Here is an 18,609-nt window from a genome sequence, read left to right as displayed (position 1 = left end):
GAGGCAGAGGTAGAGTGAGAAGAGAGGATCTTAGAAAAAGGACAAGCCATTCTAGGAAATTTTACCTATTTTTCCCCCTATTATCTTATCTTTTTAGTTAATCCTGTTCTGTGCTCTTGCACCTCCTACATCACGAAAGGAGAACGTTGCAGGGCCAGCCACCAACCAGCATGCTTGCACTAGTGGGGGCCAGATGGCTTTGCTTATGTCAGCACGTGTTCCCATTAGCTATAGGAACATCAGCATCTAAACCCTTACTGTAAGCATGCATTTTATGGAAGAGAGTTTGGCAAATTTACTTACCCGGTCTACCTACTCCAGGAACTCTAGGTGAAATTCATTTCAAGTTCCCAGGTAGCTACATATCTTTTTTTAATAATCAACTGGAAATGAGACACCCAGCCAGAAAAGAAACCTTTACTGGGGCAGCATCTATCTGTTCTCATTGTGGATGGACTGTGAAATGTATCAGTAGTTCCATAAGAAGAGTGCACAAAGATGACACACTGGTGTGATAGAAAAAAAAAAACATTGGATAAACCTGCTAAGATCTGCAGGGAAAGCTGTCCTGTTTTGTAAGAAATAAACAACGATCTCTGTGGTCTTGGAGCAGAACACCAACTAAGCTCTATTTGCAAAAATCACAAAACAAAAACTCCACGATGTACAGGAGAGGTTTTTTGGTCTTCTTTTAATTAAGCAGTAACAATATCTACAACACATCCACTCACAAGTTAAGTGAAGGCATGAAAACACATTCTTCATACTGAGATGGGAGCTTCTAGATCTTTACCTTTGTAAATACCCTTGCAAGGGGAAATACGTTTTGAATGTCCAATAAACATCTTTTGAAACAACTACTGGTGGGGATTTCAATTTTAACCGTGATTGTATTTAGTGAGCCTTGTCCACAGAGATCCAAATGCTTTGCAAATGAGAGCAAAGCTCAGGACCTCGCCATACAGTTAAAAGGGGAGGGAAACTGAGGCACAGTGCTGTGCAGTGACTCGCCAGGATCAAGCAGCAGGAACAGAGATCTGGATATAAACCTCAGCTCTCTGACTCCCAGTCAATTCCTCACTTGCTGTGTGTGTGGGTTTTGACTGCCCAGCAGCTCACGTGTTATACAGGCAGATCTTCTTTCACCTCTCCCGCTGTCCCATTGGCTCCACTGAATGCTGCTGGCTCCCTGTCTTCTTCCTCTTCCTCTTCCTCCCCTTTCACCGTCTCTGCTTCTCTGCCTCCACCCAGGACAGTGGCACTGGAGATGCTGCTGAGGAGTTGGCCTTCCCGGCGGGACTGGGCCAGCTCTTTGGCACAGCACACAGGAGTGTTGGTTTCGTAAGTGCTGTGGAAGCTGTTGTAATCAACTTCGTAAAAGTCCTTCTCCAGGGTGAGGACAGGAGTGAAGCGATGTCCCCACAGCACCTCTGTGTCCATGTAGGAGCTGCGAGCTTGGCAAGTCATCCCTGGGTGGAAAGAGAGGGATGTTAAATGCAAAGCTTCCTTACATGCTCACCCAGCCACTTCTTTCATTTAAAAGCACTTTCATGTTATTTCCATACCTGATTGCTCTGGGACACAGACAAAGTCTTCGCTTAATAAGCCTCATAAAAGCCTCTATCATGAAAAAGCTGAGCTCTCAAAGGAAAAGGAGTGAACTCATCGCCGCATCTTCAGACTGCTTCCTGAAACCTGCACTTAAGGCTTTGAAGTCTGGTAGCACTAAGCAGCTTCTCTCTGTCCTCACATTTCTCTGTCGAAGTGCTGCTTCCTGGTGTGGCTGCTACTAACAGTATTTCTGATGAATCACGTGCTAGAATGACATACAACCCCACCAGTGCACTTCAATCCTGACCCACACAGCCCCCGAGGAGGATGAACAGCTGCCCTGCCTAAGTCATCTGCACTCCCACTCTGTCTCATGCTGTCCCTCTCAAGCTATTCCCAGCTATTCCCCCTGCACACCAAGTGATGCAGTCTGTAAGGAGGAACAGCCCCCTGCCCCATTGATGCGACCCACATGGCATGCTGGCTTACATATTCCTTTGGAGAGTTCGATCCAACTATAATAGGTTGGCTGAATCAAAACACACAGCATCGCATAGTCAAGCTTGTAAGCACATTGAACTGAGTCTCTTAATGGAATGAATGAACAATGGGCAACATGAAACTGATTTTGTCCAGCTTCTTCTCAGCCCCAAGGATTGGAGTTTGTTTATGTGCTTAGAAAACTTTGAAAGAGGCTTTGCAGAGCAGAGATAAGGATTCAGCATTGGAGTGACCTCCTCTGAAATCACCAGCTGATTGAGAAGCCAAGGCTGACTTCTGTTCCAAACATTTGTCATCTGCTCATCCTGAACGTGTTATGCTTTTGCTCTTCATTCTGGTGAAATGTAGAAATGCTGACCTCACAAAGCCCTCCCACTGTTCTCCTTTGGAGTGTGAGTGATGGCCCTGACTGGAATACATTCAAAACATGCACTTGATCTAGTTTGCAGCCAATGCTTCCAAGCCTACCTCCTGCAGCCCAACGCACGGGGGGAAAATAATGGTGTCAGATGCTTCAGGAAAGAGCGTATGTGTTCTCACCACGTGAGCTCTATGGACTGATGAAGTCTCAGAGTAATCAAAAAACTTATCCTTTCAAAAAGCCACCTCTGAACAGTCTGAAGTTTGCTTCTTGTTTTGCTGCTGCAATCTATAAAGACATGAGCACAAGCAGGATCTGCTGAGGACTTTACTTGCCTCTTACCGAGTGCTTTCAAAGCCCAGGAATGCAGAAGAGGCCACTGATACTCACAGGGCTAGGAGCTGTGAGCAGACAGGCTGACTTCTACCATGGCTTTTCAGGAGCTGCCTACAGGCATGGTGTTGTGAACCCAGGCCAAGAAAGAATGACTTTGCTAAATGCAGGGGTCTGAGGCATCCAAAGGGAACCCCTGCCTTGTAATCACAGCCTGAAATAGTTCCTCCACTGGGGGAGAACCTGACAGTGAACCCGAACTCCAGAGACAGGATCATGGTTATTTCCTGTTGTAAATATTCAATTAAGGAAGGAACAATAGAAAGCTTTCATCAACCAAATACTGCTCGCTGCCAGCTTCCTGCAGGAGCTGCTTTCTGTAACCCCAGGGGTACGCAGAGCCAGCACAATAAGACAACTTGTAATTGCTCCATAATCCCATTCAAATATTCCTTTTTAGCACATGTGCAGTGGTATTTTAATTGCGTGGGGACATACTGCTTGGCAACTCCTACATTACCCAGTAAACAACAGCATTGTCTCTGCCTCAAATTCCATTAAGTGCCTGCTTTGCAAACTGCCCTGTGCTCTTCAGCCTGGTTAATTAATGCAGCTGTAATGTCCCCGGCTAATCACTGCCTTTGTAACTGCAGAAAGATGACAGAGGAGGTGTGGAAACAATAAACCTTGCTTTTATTAACAGCACACGGATGCAGCCTTCTCCCATTTGCATACAACGTGCACTCTGCCTTCTGTGCTGTAGATGTCCAATTCAGTCTTGCAGTGGGGCTGATTTATTCAATAGGCTCACACCTTTCATGCACTGCTCTGCACTCTCCACAAAAACCAGCAGTTCTACTTCACCAGCCTTGCCTGTCCAAGTCCATGGGTGAAGTGAATCATTACATCCTATGCTCACATCCATCAAGAACCACGCCAAGTGGGCCTCTGCCATTCCGTTCCATTGCAGCAGCCCTGCCCTGTGAGCTCCTGCTGCAGCTGTCTGAAGTGCTGCTGCCCTGCAGAGTGCATGCAATAAATGGGGGGAGATCTAAAAACCCTGGATTTCTTGCAAAAATAATCCTAGTACGATACTTGGTCTTGAATAACGCTGCTAATGCTTTTCTTAAAATAGATATAATTACATGCTTTAGGTTTAAATGGTGTGGATATTTAGTATAGTTATAGGGAAGGAAGGAAGCAATATTTGGTGACTGGGGCATTTCATTCAAACTCATTTCATGCCAAAGAATATCTTCATTTCCCCTTTGTCAGCATAAGCAGATGTGCTTCAAAACTTACATTAAAAAAAAAATCACAGTGATTTTTACTTTCCACGCATATTGATTTTTCCAGGATCATGAAAAGTTTAGTTTTCTCCTAAACAAACTGGTTTCAAAATGAGGAAGTATTCCTACTATAAATTTGTACTGCCTGCCATCTGTGTAAATGTGCAAAATTTTCACTTTTTGAATTCCAGCTCCACCTCCCTCACCCACCTCATTTCAGAGCTCAGCTTCCAACTGCAAACAAAACTGAATTTGAACTGAAACCAGATAAAAGTTAGAAGCACAAAGTTACAAGCAGACGCACCAAGATTTCAGTAAAGCTGGAGTCAGCTCCAGTCCTTTCAGATAGCTGGAGACCGGAGAAGGGCCTCCTGGTTCCAAGTTCTGCATTCAGCATTTCATAGAGTGTTAATGATCATTTCATTACAGCGGAACCCTAAGGAGTGGACTTTGGTTCTGCTGACCAGGATCACCAATGGGGTCTGCGCATGCTCCTGTTCACAGCAGCCAGGCATGCATTCAGAAGGGTTTGTTTCTGCTTTGCAGCCAATGAAAAGATGTGAAATATATTGCAGTGTGTGTTGAACCAGGTGTTTCATTACATTCGAGAATGGGGTCACTGAGGAAAGATTCCTGTGTAAAATTGGCATCAGGGAACTCTACCAAAAAGGCACTTTTCTGTCATCAAAATCAATAGGGATCAAGCACCTTACATTTTATCAAAGACAAAGGCATGTAAATACATGCTGACAAAAAACAGTTATTCGGTGGCTCTCTCAGTGAGGAGCCTATATTTTCTGCAATGCACTCAATGAGAGCTGCAGATTTCAGAACGTTTCACTGCTTGCAACACCACTGATTATGCAAGTGGAGCAGCGGCTGCTGGCTCTGCCTCACTGCTATGGAAAGGGGAAAAGCTGCAGGAGAAGCACTCCAGATTTCCAAGCCTTACTTACCCTTAAGTCACCAGTTAAAATCAAACTTCATTATCGTGGGCCAAATCTAACTGCACTGTGCGGCTGTTTGGGTGCCCAGAGAAGAGCCAGCCATCTCCCTGCAACTTCAGAGGTCGTTTTTTCCCTACATGTACCATCACAGCCTATACCAGTATTGGCAGTTTCACAGGAGAGGGCAGGAGGACCACAAAGCACGACCCACCAGCCAAGAAATGGCTGCAGGCTTCCATCGGATCGCATCAGCAGCAGAGCTGAATCGTTTGGCACTGTTACACAGCCTGGACTTCCTCAGCGGGTACAGCCATCCCAACCCCTGGGGCTGTCAAGACAACGTTTTTCATCAGCCTAAAATTAACTCTCCTCATTTAAATGCCACGAGGCTCAGTGATTATCTGCTGGCAGCGCGTCATGTGGATGCTGACTGCATGTTTGCTGTATTTGCTCTGCTCTCTCTGCAGTTTAGCCACAGACACTGCTGGAGGTGATTTCACCTCTCTGGCCCCCGCTTCATGTGCTGTTGTGCACACGCTGATTTCTCCCCTTGTACCAGGTGCACTGAGGCTGCACAGTGCAGACTGCTGCTTCAGCTGAGCTCCAGCTGCACTACCAGGGTACAGAGAAAGAACTGATGGGCTCAGAGCTTTAACAGCAGACTGATGGCAAGCAGTAGCTATAAAAAATTTACTTCTATCACTCCATTTAAGAAATTCATGTCTTTGAATTAGCATCAGCATTTGGATAGTTATAAAAGTTATTAGTCCCTTTGCATTAATTAGACCGAGGAACACTGCAACCTCCAATAAGTCAGTTTTCCTCCAACTTCAAAAGGAATATTAGAAGGTAGGAGCATGGCCCTCTGATTATCTGTGCTTGTCTCTTTGAGAAGAGGACATGTCCACGATTGATTCACTTTGATTTTTATGCCAGAGGAGAGTAATAGGATTTTAATATTTCTGAATGCTCTCCAGGTATGGAAAAGCTCCCAAGCATTGGGAAAAAAAAATAATAAAAGGGCATTGTGATTTGAAAACCTTGAGTTCGATGGCCTTCCCTCTGCCTGGCAGAACCTGAGGCCTGGGTACACCCATAGCTGCAGACCCTTCACAGAGGCATTCATAGTGACTGCAGGGACATCTAAGAGAAGAGATGTGCCCACGTCTGCCCATGGAGCACAGTGTGGGTGGTGAGAGCAACGACTGCAGGTGTGTCTATCTGTTGCCTTTAATTATATAGGCACTGCCTGTAACAGCTCTGCAAGGTCTTTCTTGCAGAAGAGAAAATGTATTTATATGCAAAATGCTAAACAAAACAAAAAGAGAACCCAAACCAGATGCTGAACGCATGAGAAATCCACTTATTATTTCAGCCTTCCTTTGTTCTCCCAAGAAAATCATGACTAATTTCAGAATGTATTATGTCGCAACTGCTTCTTTTTCTCCTACATATAAAGCCTCAGCATTCGACTGTATCCTCTGTAAAGATGGATGGTTTGAGATGCAAAAGGGCCGCATTCCCACAGGGACAGGATGAGGAGCTGAGATGCAGAATCCTGGCACATGGCTGATTACTTACATACATATATATTTACTTATGTAGACTGTAAGTCAGAAATGTATCTACCTCCCCTTTCCAGGTGTTTACTATAATTTTGTTCAGTCAGGTCTTTCGACTGTGTGGTATTTAATGCAGGTGGGGAGAAGGGGCAGCAAAAACCAGTGAAGACGAAGGGTGATGTGACAAACACCAATGCACCAATGTCTCTATGCCCAGATGTGAGCAACACTGGACACTGTAGACTCAGAATTAGGTTTACAGGACAGGTACTGGTACATTTAATCTTGGTTAGTTGTCACTAAATAGCAGCAGAAAGGCAAAGCTGGAAGAGAAGAGATCTTCTCTGGTATGTAGACCATGTCATCAATCGGAATGATGGTGACATTGCTTTTTTAAATGGAATCTATTCCTATGCCATTTCTTCACCACACAGCCCAGCTGACTCTGCAACCACATGGAAGAGGTTTGTGAATTCCCACTGTGTTTGCACACCCTGGCAGCCCTGGTTGATATGAAGTACCAGGAGGGCAAGGCCAAGACATGGCCAACAACAGCCTGGCCCCCTTCTGTCAATAGGATGGTTCTGATTTTCTCTTGCCATTGTGGGAAGCAGAAAGACAGTGAAAGCAAAAATGTATTCACTTGGCAAACAGATTTTCTATCTTTGCTCTCTTTCCTTTTATTGCAGGTCAAATTTGGGCCAGCTGGACGAGTGTCTCTTTAAGATATGGCATGAGAGAATTAATTCCCTAAAGTAATCTCTATGACCAATTCATTAAGCAAGCACTGTGAGCAGAGCTGCTGCTTTCAGGATGCCCACAAAGCAGCAGTGAAGTCAGAACTCTTGTCATCTATATTGATTTTGTCCCTCCAGTGGTTATTTCACTCAGCAACGATCACCACAGATCTGCCCAGAAATGCAGCCTCCCTTTGGTGCTCTTAACCTCTTGTGGAGTCACAGTGCCACAGCCACACTGAAATAGTGCTTGGAAAGGCCCTGAGCAGCAGCTGTCTGCACAGGGTGGGAGTGCAATGGCTGCGGGTCCCTGGAGAACTCTCACTTCACTAATAAAATGTTTATTTTCTTCACCAGCCAAAGGAAAACCCAGCATTTCAGGCAGGCTGATGTGCTTCCTGTGTGCTGGTGACCCTCAGTTTCTTTAACCTATTGAAAAATCCAAGCCCAGTGGAAAACAGATGCGTTCTTTTAAACCATGTTTCACTTTGTAAACAAACAAACAAATAATCACTTTTTATTTGAAACTATTTACTGTCTTTGCCTTCCATGGAATAGGAATTTAATGCCAGTAAGAGAGTTACCTGTCTGAGAGCAGGACAAAGCATTTCTTGGACAACGTGTGGCTATCTAAAACTACAGGCTGTGGCAATGAAATTGCTCTCCTCAACGATTATTCACTGAATGTTATTCACTCAGAGATGATGCTCAGAATTCCTTTGGTCATTTACACATTGACAATCACAGCACAGTTGGATCTGGCCCCCTTCCCAAACTCCTCACCGAACACAGCCATCTTCCCCCACCATTGCAGGGTATGGCTGTTGTTCTCTACAGACTGGGGGAGTCTCCATTAGTTTTCCCTCCTGCCAACAAACTGCAGAGCTGAGCTCCCCCAGGCTGCACGCAGGACCTGCCTGCTCTAGAGCACCGTGAGCAGAGCTGGGTGTTCTTAATAGCCCCCCCAATAGGGGGTTATTAAGGGAACAAGCAGCCTGCTGTGTTTTCTTGCTGTCCAAAACCTGAACAGATTGTAGTGGTGCCATCATTTAATAGAAGTGGCACTGCAGGTAAATTATACCATTCCGGAAAGCAGATGAGGCTTGGGCAATAGGAGGGAAAGGACCAAAAGAATTTTCTAGGAGCAAAAGTTATGATACAAAGGGAGGGTCTTCACAGTGAAAGTCTCCAGAATGGGTTTAATCAAGATTATGAAGAGTAAGGACAAAGCAGGGAACCAGAAACACTGTGCTTCCACAATTCACCACTTTCACCAGGACAAAACATCACCCATGTGCCATTCAGAAAACCATTTCAGCCTCTGAATCAGATCACACCATCAGCTGAGGTCTGCTCCCACTCTGCTCTAAGCCCAGTGCAAACTGGCTCTCCTAGCCCCAGTTTTGAAATTTCACAACGTGTCTTTCAGACCATAACAAATCATTTCCACAGATGTCTGTTCCTTAATATCATTACATACAGGCCTGTACAATCCCTCTGGGAAAGGAGCCCATTTGTAAAGTAATATTATTCCTACGCCATGCTTTTAATATTAAGGTTGTTGCTGATAATGACTTCCCCTCACACACATCCAGAGCTCTCATAGGAGGACAGCAGAGCAGTACCGTTGAAACAGAATTGGATGTTGTCACGGCGTGATGAGGAAAGAGGCTTTGGACATGCAAGGAACTGCATTCCATGCTCACATTAGGTGGTTCTAGTACCTGGTAATTGTTTAGGCTACAAAATAAGCTCCCATTACAAATCCTCCCCTTTAATATTCTTTTCCACCCCCTCTTCTTTTGCCACATCTCTACAAAATTCTGCTGGCGAAGAATATTTGCCTAGCAGTGCCACATGAATTCCACCCATACAATACAGAACTCCAACCTAAGCACAGTGCAATCTGCATAACCACCAATTAGCTGTTAGAAATGCTCACCTATTGCTATGTACTAATGACTATAGGGAGATATTAGGGAACAGAGTTCTCTAGATTGCTATCTTTGGGGCTGAGATTCTGGGGCGCAGGATTTGGAGAGATTATTCCTCCTTACATTCAGCTGAGACCAACAGGGACAAATCACAAGGAAGGGATCATATCAATTGTAAGCAAAGGGCAGAATCTGTGGGACAGGATGCTGATGCCACTGAGAAAGCAGAAACCCCATGTTAGTGTTTCAGAGAGAACCTGTGCTTCAACAAGATGAAAAAATACTTGGGTTCAGAGCAGCCTTGTAACAAAAATCCTTAAATGCCAAAGGGCAAAATTACTCATAAAAGCATTTCTGTATCTTTGAGTCTTTCTAGGCTCCCGCATCTCTAGACAGCAATTTGCTCCTCCCTGCTGCCTGCAGCCCCATTGCCCTTAAGGACCCTGATCTGACCACGGCACGCTGCCAACCCCAGGCTGAGAAAGCCTGCCTGAAGGGAGCATCAGCATCTCAGGCTGCTTAAAATCACTTGCTCCCTGTTGGCTCTTTCTCAATGCCTAGAATAAATGAGTTAGCTGCAAGTGGGAAAATGATCCCTTACGCCTTGTCTTTTAGGTATGACTCCAGAGTAAAAGCATCTTCTCCATTAGCTGTGCCCCACAGGGATGCACTGCAGTGGGAAGGACACAGAGGGCCTGTGCAGATATCCATCCTCTCACCCTGTGAGAGGCACGCTGCCACATCCCTTTTACACACCTTGAAAGGCTGAGGCACACAGCTTTTCCAGATTCATTTTATATGGAAGCAGATTTCTTTCATTGCCCACCACAAATACACCCATAGGAGGAAACTGGGAATCACTTGAGCATATCTCCTGATCTGCCTATTGCACAGAATTGTTTTATGCTGTTAAACAGCTGGTATTTTTCCTCTCTGAGCTGCTTTTTAAATACATGTCCTGCATCATGTGCAAGTCATCCAGTTTCAGCACACGCTGTTTTATGGGATATTGTAATACTGGGGCACTTCCTTCATAGCCTCCATTAAGTAGCAACACCACAGCAGTATCTGAAATAACAGAGTTGCAGCCAATTTTTAATACTGAGGAGAAATGGAAAAGGATTTGCAGCATGAATTTTGATCACAGAAAACAGAACCACACAAGACCTCAAAGATTCGTTCAGTTCATTCCTTTTTTTTTTCCCATGGATCTATTCTAATTGATTATGGACAGCTCTTCATCTAACTCCTTTGTGTGACCCCAAATACTGCAGTGTCAGCTAAAGGACCTCTCTTTCAATCACTGTCCAAATCAGACGACGATCCCTTACCCGAATGAGTCACAAGAGAATGACAAACCCCATTATGATCTCAGTGAAATTTCTCCCTTTTCTCCCTCAGAACTGGGACTGACTTTGACAAGTGCTTACCTGTTGCTTCCACCATCCCTTCCAGAATGACCACAATCTCAAACTCTTCCTTCTCCAGCTGGGTGCGGGACATCTCCCAGAAGGGGCTTTTCTCATTGATTTCATGTGAGATGATAAGAGGTGACACCAGGAACAATCTGTCATCTCCAGTGTCAAATCCCACATTGATATCTGTTTGGTTCAAGGGGATGAACTCTCCCTCTTTGGTCTGTTTGGACTTAATCAGTTTGGCTCTGATGGAAGCCTCGACAATGTGGGAATTGCGGAGGTCTCCAACACGGAACATGAGACAGAGCTTCTCATCCCTCATGGAAATCACTGCATTGTTAGAAAACATGAGGGTTTCAGCTCTCTTCTTTGGTTGGCTGATCTTGACAAACATGCATCCCACCATGAACGCGTTGACTATGGAACCCAGAATAGCCTGGATCAGGAGCAGCACAATGCCCTCCGGGCACTTCTCCGTTATAACCCTGTAGCCATACCCAATTGTTGTCTCAGTTTCAATAGAAAAGAGAAACGCAGAAACAAATCCACTGAGATTTTCAACACAAGGGATCCAGTTTTCATCTTCAAGATGGTCCAGGTCTCCCCGGATATAGGCAATGAGCCACCATATGAACCCAAAAAACAACCAAGTGATGGTATAGACCATAGTGAAGACCAGAAGATTAAAACGCCATTTGAGGTCCACCAGAGTAGTGAAGAGGTCGCTCAGGTATCGGTAGGTTTCTTGGACGTTCCCATGGTGCACATTGCACTTGCCACTTTTCTCCATGTATCGCTGCCGTGGCTTCTTACCTTCTGCTGTTATGAGCCGGGTTCTGTCAGTGGCGATGGGGACGTCATCCCGAGCCTGCTTGGGAATCTTCTTAGGCTCTCTGGATGCAACTCCGATGTCCATGTCCTGGTTCATGAAGATCCTAGAATCTCTGGCCATGGCTGGGCTGGGGGAGAATAAAGAAATGAAGTTTAAGATCAGAGGGAGAGAATCGAGACAACCACCAAATCATCATACTGTGTGAACCACTACAGACAGAGCAGGACCACAGGGAGTGCAAACATTAAGACTGCCTTGACAAAGCATGCTGACACAGGGCTGGATACAGGCTAACTTTGCACTGGGAAAGATTTTTGCTCGAGCCACACCTTCCCTCCTGGTACTGCTCTGCACAGCACTCTGAAGGGCTTCTCTGCCAACATCCCCTTGCTAAATACAGCGTTGTGCTGAACGGGGTGTTAAATACTGATCCATAGCACACAGTCCCTATGAGGCTGCCTGCCACCTCGCTTATTGCATCACTGGACCTCTGAAACATGCAAATGAAAATGGACTGGGTGATGTTTTCCTTGATGAAACTTTTTGGTTTTCCTTTACTTTTCTTACATGGTGCTCACTTGTTTCTTTGTTTTAGACCCAAAATTTCCCAGAGATCACAACCAGAAGCAAAGTACAGCTGTAAGGATGTATGCTCTCAAAAGGGATTGGAGTTTCCTGGTGCCTCAGGTCTGGGGTACCAAGAGAAGCCTTATAAATGCACAGAAATTCTCTGCATTACTGCCTACCTAAATTTCACACAAGTCTAAATTATTCATCAAGGTTTCCCTTACAGTCAGCAGAGTAAAGAACCTCCAGGGATAATGCAGATTTCAGATGTACTGATTCACCTTCTGGGTATATTCACTGCTTTCCACAAATTATTCTGGGATCCTGAATTCCAGAGGTGAAATAGGCTTTTATTTCAGCATCTTCAACTGTGTGTCCATGGGTCTGATGGATCCATGCCTACTGGTAACCAAATAGATGAGAACTCTTCTACCTCATTTGATGCCAGACAAACAGCAGACACTTTCAGAAATGTAACAGCTATTAAAAACCCCGCGGTCTACATGCAAAACTGTGCTTGATCAGATACAAACAATACAAAATGATGTCTGAAATGATTTTTTGCTGGTTATCATGTAGCATCCTGTTTACTCAGATGATTCAATATACCTCTAAAAAAACCCCCACACATGCTCCACAGAAAAATGAGAATCTCCACTCTAAATGCAGGGCACAGATAAAATCTCTGTGAAAGACTACCTGAGAAGCCTTAGGAATATCAAAGACAGGGTAGCAATATTCTCTATGATGTTCATTGTCTGCATTGCCCTCAGCAAATCCTATTAAAATCCAACTAAATCTATTACTGCTCCCTCTATCTTTAATCTTCTTATGAGCCTGTGAATAAGAAGAGGTGTAGAGATACAATTAAGAGTATCTTGGGAAAGATAATTTTAAGGACGAGGAATGTAGCTTCATCTTTTCAGAATTAAAAAGCACGAAGGGTGGGCAGGAAGGAAGCAGAGGCAGGATGAATACACGAAGTAACAAATCTCCACTTCTATGCTGCTGTAGCCAAGTCTGGTTAACAGCAAAGAACTGCTCTACTCCCTTGTTACAAGTCACCATCAATCATTACCCCTCTGAAACAGCCAGAGCCTGTTGTTGGAACCGTCCCTGCTGGCTCCATCCACCAGGGAGCCCGGCCATCTGTCCGCAGCACAGCCCCAGCGCTTCCTTCTGCTGGCAAAGCTGCCTGCTTGGAAGGGTCTGAGCCAGGGCTGGGGCAGTGCAGTCACAGGAAGGGGAAGCAGAAGGGATTCGTGTATCTGGGATGGGAAGCTCGGGGAATCGGTTTGCTGTGCCCACTGCCTGACATCATAGACACGGTTAGGTAACCCCAGCACTGTGCTGCTCCCTTTCTCTAACAGCATCACCAAGAATTTGGGCAGGATATTAATCCCTACCTCTGCCCTCACATTCCTTCTCTGCAGAGGACTCTCAGGGCTGGCTAGCAGCAGATTTAGACATTTCCTCGAGTCATTTTCTACCAGTTTTTACAAATTCAAATCCCCACAGACATTGGTGTGGCTCTTTGCTGCCTTTTGGTGTACATCTGTTTACATGCTGTGTGAGAGGCTGCTTGAGCTGTGAGATCATAAGGGTGCACCTCGCAGCGTGCAGTGCCCTATGCCAAGTGCACGTCAGAACAACCAGAAACTTTCATTTTGCTTTTTAATAGGAGAGAAAGCATCCCATCACTGATCTCAAAAGAATTTGATACAGAGAGCCTCTTTGCTTCCTCTTCAGCAATATCACTTTTGCTCCTTGTGTTGTTTGATCGATCCATTACTCCATTTGGACTCAAGATTTGGATCCATCTATATATGTGCAGAAGTATGAAAGCAGGCAAATGTTGCAAGTTTTCAATCTTAAAAAGAATTTTGTTATTTTAAAAAATGTTATAGAAGTTAAAATTAAAACTGAATTTCACTTACACTAAAACTACAAAGGAGAGAACAACTGATTTCAAGACATTCATCTATAGTGTAAGGTTCCATATTTCAGATTCATACCCAAGAGACCAAAAGGATCTGGAAACATATTAAAAAGATCAGAGTAGAATAAAAATAATCATAAGGACTAAATCCCTAGAAATATCACTCTGGTGAAAGCAGCTACAAGGACTGCCCATTAATGAAAATACAGGGAAACTTGCTTACACTAAAACACTCAGGGGACTGGCAACGCCACTTTTCTAATGCTACTGATCTTTAGCAATAGGTCAAGAGAAATCTGTCTGGAAATCTTTAGGAGCACCTCACAAGTGCTCCATTAAAGCAACGAAATTCCTGTTGTAAATGAACTTTACTGACAGCTGCAGCAGCCTTACAACTTCTGCTAATATTTGATTTAATGCTCTCCCATCGCAGTGGGAACTCAGTATGTGGTTACTGAAAATAATTAAGCACATGAATCTCTGAGCACAGGTCTGGGGGCCTGAAGACTATCCAGCTTTCTGTTATGAATGCCTGCAGTATTTATTCTCTAATTCTGAGCAAATCACTGCCTCTCCTTCTTCCCTAATTTCCCAACAGCAAAATCTGTGATACAGATACAGTCTGTGAGATCCAAGGCAGAAAAATCTAATAGGAAATTCACTATTATTCCCTTGTTAGTTCAACTGCACTGGGGAGTTTTATGATGGACGGCAAGACACCAAAGAGGACCACTGTCCCTATGTAAGGAGCTGGTTTACTTCTCTACTGCATGATATACTGCCATCAAGCACACACATCTTTTCCAGGTGCTGGTAATTGTGTGTAAGCATCTTACAGAGATTTAGACTTCAGTTTGTAAACCATTCCTCCATCCAGCAAAGAGATCTGTGACACAGAATTGCCTCTTACCATCACGCACGCCATCGTGCTTCACTGGCATTTACCATCTTTGGTTAAATGGGGCTAGGATAATAAAAATGTCACATTCGTACAAAGCTGCTTTCCTTTTGGACAGATAGCTGCAAAAGATGTGAGTCACTGCATTATCAACCTTGCAAAGAGGCTTTTTATCAGACTGGCTGTTGCTCAGCTTTAGCCAGACAGACTTGGGGGCAGGCAGCGACATTTGGGCTCTTGGCTCTGCAGAAGCAGGGTCACACTGGAGTTAGTCCATATCTTCCAAGGCATTGTTCTGCAGAGCTCTCTACAAGCCCATCCTACAGTGCTGATGTACCTCCTGATAGTCCCAAGAGCTCGTGATTAAAATTTGCTGAAGACATTGCAGGAGGCAAACCTAACAAAGCCTGCAAGGGGTTTTTCCCCTGCTGGCCGTGGTGACTTTTTCCATTTAGATAATTGCTGATCTCACTTGGGTAAGCGCAGGTTTCAGCATGGATAGGATTTGCCTTTGGAGAGGTCTAACCTTGCAGGCAATAGGAGTTTGGATATAGGAATTTGTCACTAAGTCTGGGTAGAAAATCACTTCCTGCTCTTTGCTTCAAACCCATTGCCTGTGTCACCTTATGTCATGGGAATAAATGAGCAGCTGTTCTTTAGCAACCCTCCCCTTTCCCCAAGCCAGGATTTTACTTCACTCTATCACCTGCTTCCCAAGATGAAGAACCCTGCACTGCTAAAGAAGCAACCAATACAGCAGTACACACTGAACAGATCCCCAGTGGTATCTTGTGCAATTCATACCATCTTCCTTAGAAATAGATGAATAAATAGAGGATACAAAGACAATATAATATATATATATGTATATAAAGATATATATATATATATATATATATAAAGATATAAGAGATCTAGAGGTGAAGGAATGCTACCCAAAACCAAGGTAGGACACTTTAGGAAACTGCACAAGAGAGATCTGTGACACTTCACTAATAAGAGCGTGGTCCCAATGCTCCTCAGCCCAATAACTGCTTTTTGGGGCGCGTTCTCACTCAGCTCCAATGCTGACCTGTCTGCCTGGGGTTCATTAGGCTCAGAAATACAGCTGCAGAAGGTGTTCATTCTTTCAAAACAAAATCCCTCGTAAGGAAATCTCTCTGGGTTGGAAGTTACTATGGCACAAAGACTGAGCTTATGGGCATTTGTGCCTCATCTTCATCTGCTCATTACCTCCCAGCCTATTTTTTTCCCCTGCAATAATCACAGTTCTAATATCCCTCAGCCTTTTTGTTGTCATTTGTGAGGTAGTGATGTGCCCTCAGAGCATCCAAATGTTTCAGTGCTCATTACAAGTAATGTGCTTAATTTTTATTGTTGTTATTAGGATTATTATTTAATATCTGTGCAATAAGGAAGTGTTCTGGTTGCCGTTTATCAGGATGGGGAAGCAAAACACAGATGCTTGCTTCTTGCAATGGGAGACCTGTGGCAGGAATGGCAGCTACAGATCCCCAAATCCCCAGCGTGTGCCTGAAGTCACCTCACCTCCCAGCAGAGCAGCAGCAGTTCCTGCATTTTGGTGCAGCCAGTGATTACTTGGAAAAGCCTACAGAGCCTTATCTCCCAGCATGGATAACCTGGCCTGGTTATTCCTAATGGCAAAAAAAAATAATAATGCTGCTGTCTTTACTGTGAACTTTTTCAAAACTGGAAAAGTGAGTTCCAGAAAAAGAAAACACCTTTTCTTTCTCCGGATTTGCTACAGTTTTCAGATATTTCCTCTCAGTACGTATAAACAAATCCCACACAGTATATCAGCTTCAGACCAATGCAGAAAACGATGGAAAAACTGAAACTGTAATGAAAATGAAGGCTGTGTTGTTTTTGAGGCTTCCAGGACAGGTCGTAATGACAGCAGTGTGGAGGCTGCAGCAATTTGCTACAGAACAGGGAGTTCCCACAGCACCAGGGCTGCCCACTCCCCAATGTAACACAGAGGGAGGAGGATGTCAGCAGTCAATTATACCTCTTGGAGTTATACAAGTTGAGCACGAAAAGTCTGTGTGCAAAGGATGGATTCATAATATTATGCTGTTGGGTGTTCTGAACCCATTTTGAATAGCCAAATGGTACATTCTTTATCAACAAATAAATGCAGAAAACAAACCAATTTGATCTCTGCATCTCCAAGGGAGCTGCTGTGCCTGAGGCACTCTGCAGCCTCTCTGTCCTTTCACCCCAGACTATTTTTAGGGAGACCTTAAGGTGTCATTGCAAAAGTGATTGTTACCTTTCGACAAACACAAGTGAACACAGACAGACAGTCCTGTTCTGATGAGACACTGCTGTTCCTGGCTGTCTACCCATGGCACACTGTGTGTGTACTGGGTATCTAGAGCCTCAATTCTATGAGAAAATACTGCTCCAAAAGCACCAACATTCCTGTTCTCCATTGTTCATATATTGCACCGTTATTACAACTGGCATTTACTGTGCAATCCTGCAGCTGGCTTAAAAAGGAAACAAAACTGAAGGATGCTAACACCGCCTCACACCTCTGCAGCAACCTGCAGCCAAACAGCTACAAGATGAACTGGCCAAATATCAGCTCCTTCCACCCAAAGAGGTCTCAGTGCCGCTGAACTGCAGACAAGAGAAAATGAGTCACTGAGGGACAAAGTGATCTACCTCAGACCGAATGGCTGGTCAAGTGCCAGCATCATCCCAAGCACCAAGTGTTTCTCCCAACCTCCATGTGAATAGGAAGTGGGTGACTCATAAAGGTCCTCAGATATGTCTCAGAACATGAATCTGAAAGTCTGTTTGCCTGTTTCAGAGCCTAACTAACAAGGCTGGAACTTTCCAGAGGTGGACAACTTTCTCTGATGGAAACCAAAAATGAACCGGATTCCTTATCTCCACCTGATGAGGAACAATAGGGGAAAGAATTGGACCCCAAAAACGAAGCAACTCCCCCAACACAGTTCCCACAGATGATGTTTGCTTGGACTGCTCAGAGAACTGCTGAGAGGAGCTAGCTTTGTTTCCCTCCAAACCACTCATCTGTAACTATAAGGCAGTTTCTCTAAAGGAAAGGGGTGCACTGATGACCTGCTTGATTACCAAACCTCAGAAAGCCACGTAGCTTCAAGCTTCTGGAAACAGGGACAACTTCTGGCAATTCTTGATTGCTTTCTGAAACTCTCAGGTCAAAAACAAATGGGAGAGATGTTGTATAAAAGTTAGCATGTTACTCCCAGCAGCATGAATTAACACAACAGCACGGGCTCCGGGCACTATTTGCTCAATGTCAGTACATAACGAGTCGGGGTTTTAGTTCACGGGGCAATTAACGCCTCTCGAGATTCCCGGTGCATTAAATGGTCTGCCTCCCTTCAAGGCTGATCATGCCAATTCATTGTCTGAGTATTACACTGTGAGGGTTCTTTGAACTCAATCTGGCTACTAAGTGTCCTAATTCTAAAACAATTTAATCCCTGACTCCAGGTTAGGATTACTGTCACTCCACGCCTCTCAGGGTTGTTCAACGACCGGTCTGCTCCAACCTGCTGTATTCCAGCGACTTCCACTAATCTGTTTTCGGGGCACTCCATCATTTATGATGCCTTTTCCTACATAACACCTCTGCTACATCTGACAGTGCCTTTGCACAAAATCCACATCTAATCCCCAGCTTCCCACGGTCTCCCAGCAGCCAACAAGTAAGACAGCAGCAC

General features: G+C 44.5%; 1 protein-coding gene across 7 annotated transcripts in view; it reads right to left on the bottom strand.

Moving 5' to 3' along the window:
• Positions 1-674: 674 nt before the first annotated feature.
• KCNJ5 (potassium inwardly rectifying channel subfamily J member 5) overlaps positions 675-18,609 on the bottom strand; it is a 53,305-nt gene continuing 35,370 nt past the window's right edge. For 6 of the 7 annotated variants that reach the window (XM_042882587.1, XM_042882593.1, XM_042882589.1 and 3 more), the window contains 2 exons: positions 10,646-11,592; positions 675-1,469 (listed from right to left, as the gene is read on the bottom strand). In XM_042882587.1, coding sequence (XP_042738521.1) covers positions 1,123-1,469; positions 10,646-11,592 — 1,294 coding nt within the window. In that variant the 3' untranslated portion in view covers positions 675-1,122. Of the gene's footprint in view, positions 1,470-10,645; positions 11,593-12,313; positions 13,937-18,609 lie in introns of those variants that run through there. The other variant, XM_042882594.1, reaches the window with a different exon arrangement.

Source organism: Lagopus leucura, unplaced genomic scaffold (assembly GCF_019238085.1).
Source record: "Lagopus leucura isolate 7727_CA_CO unplaced genomic scaffold, USGS_WTPT01 Super-Scaffold_100034, whole genome shotgun sequence".
Lineage (NCBI taxonomy): Eukaryota > Metazoa > Chordata > Aves > Galliformes > Phasianidae > Lagopus > Lagopus leucura.
This window is presented reverse-complemented; position numbering and strand designations above follow the sequence as displayed.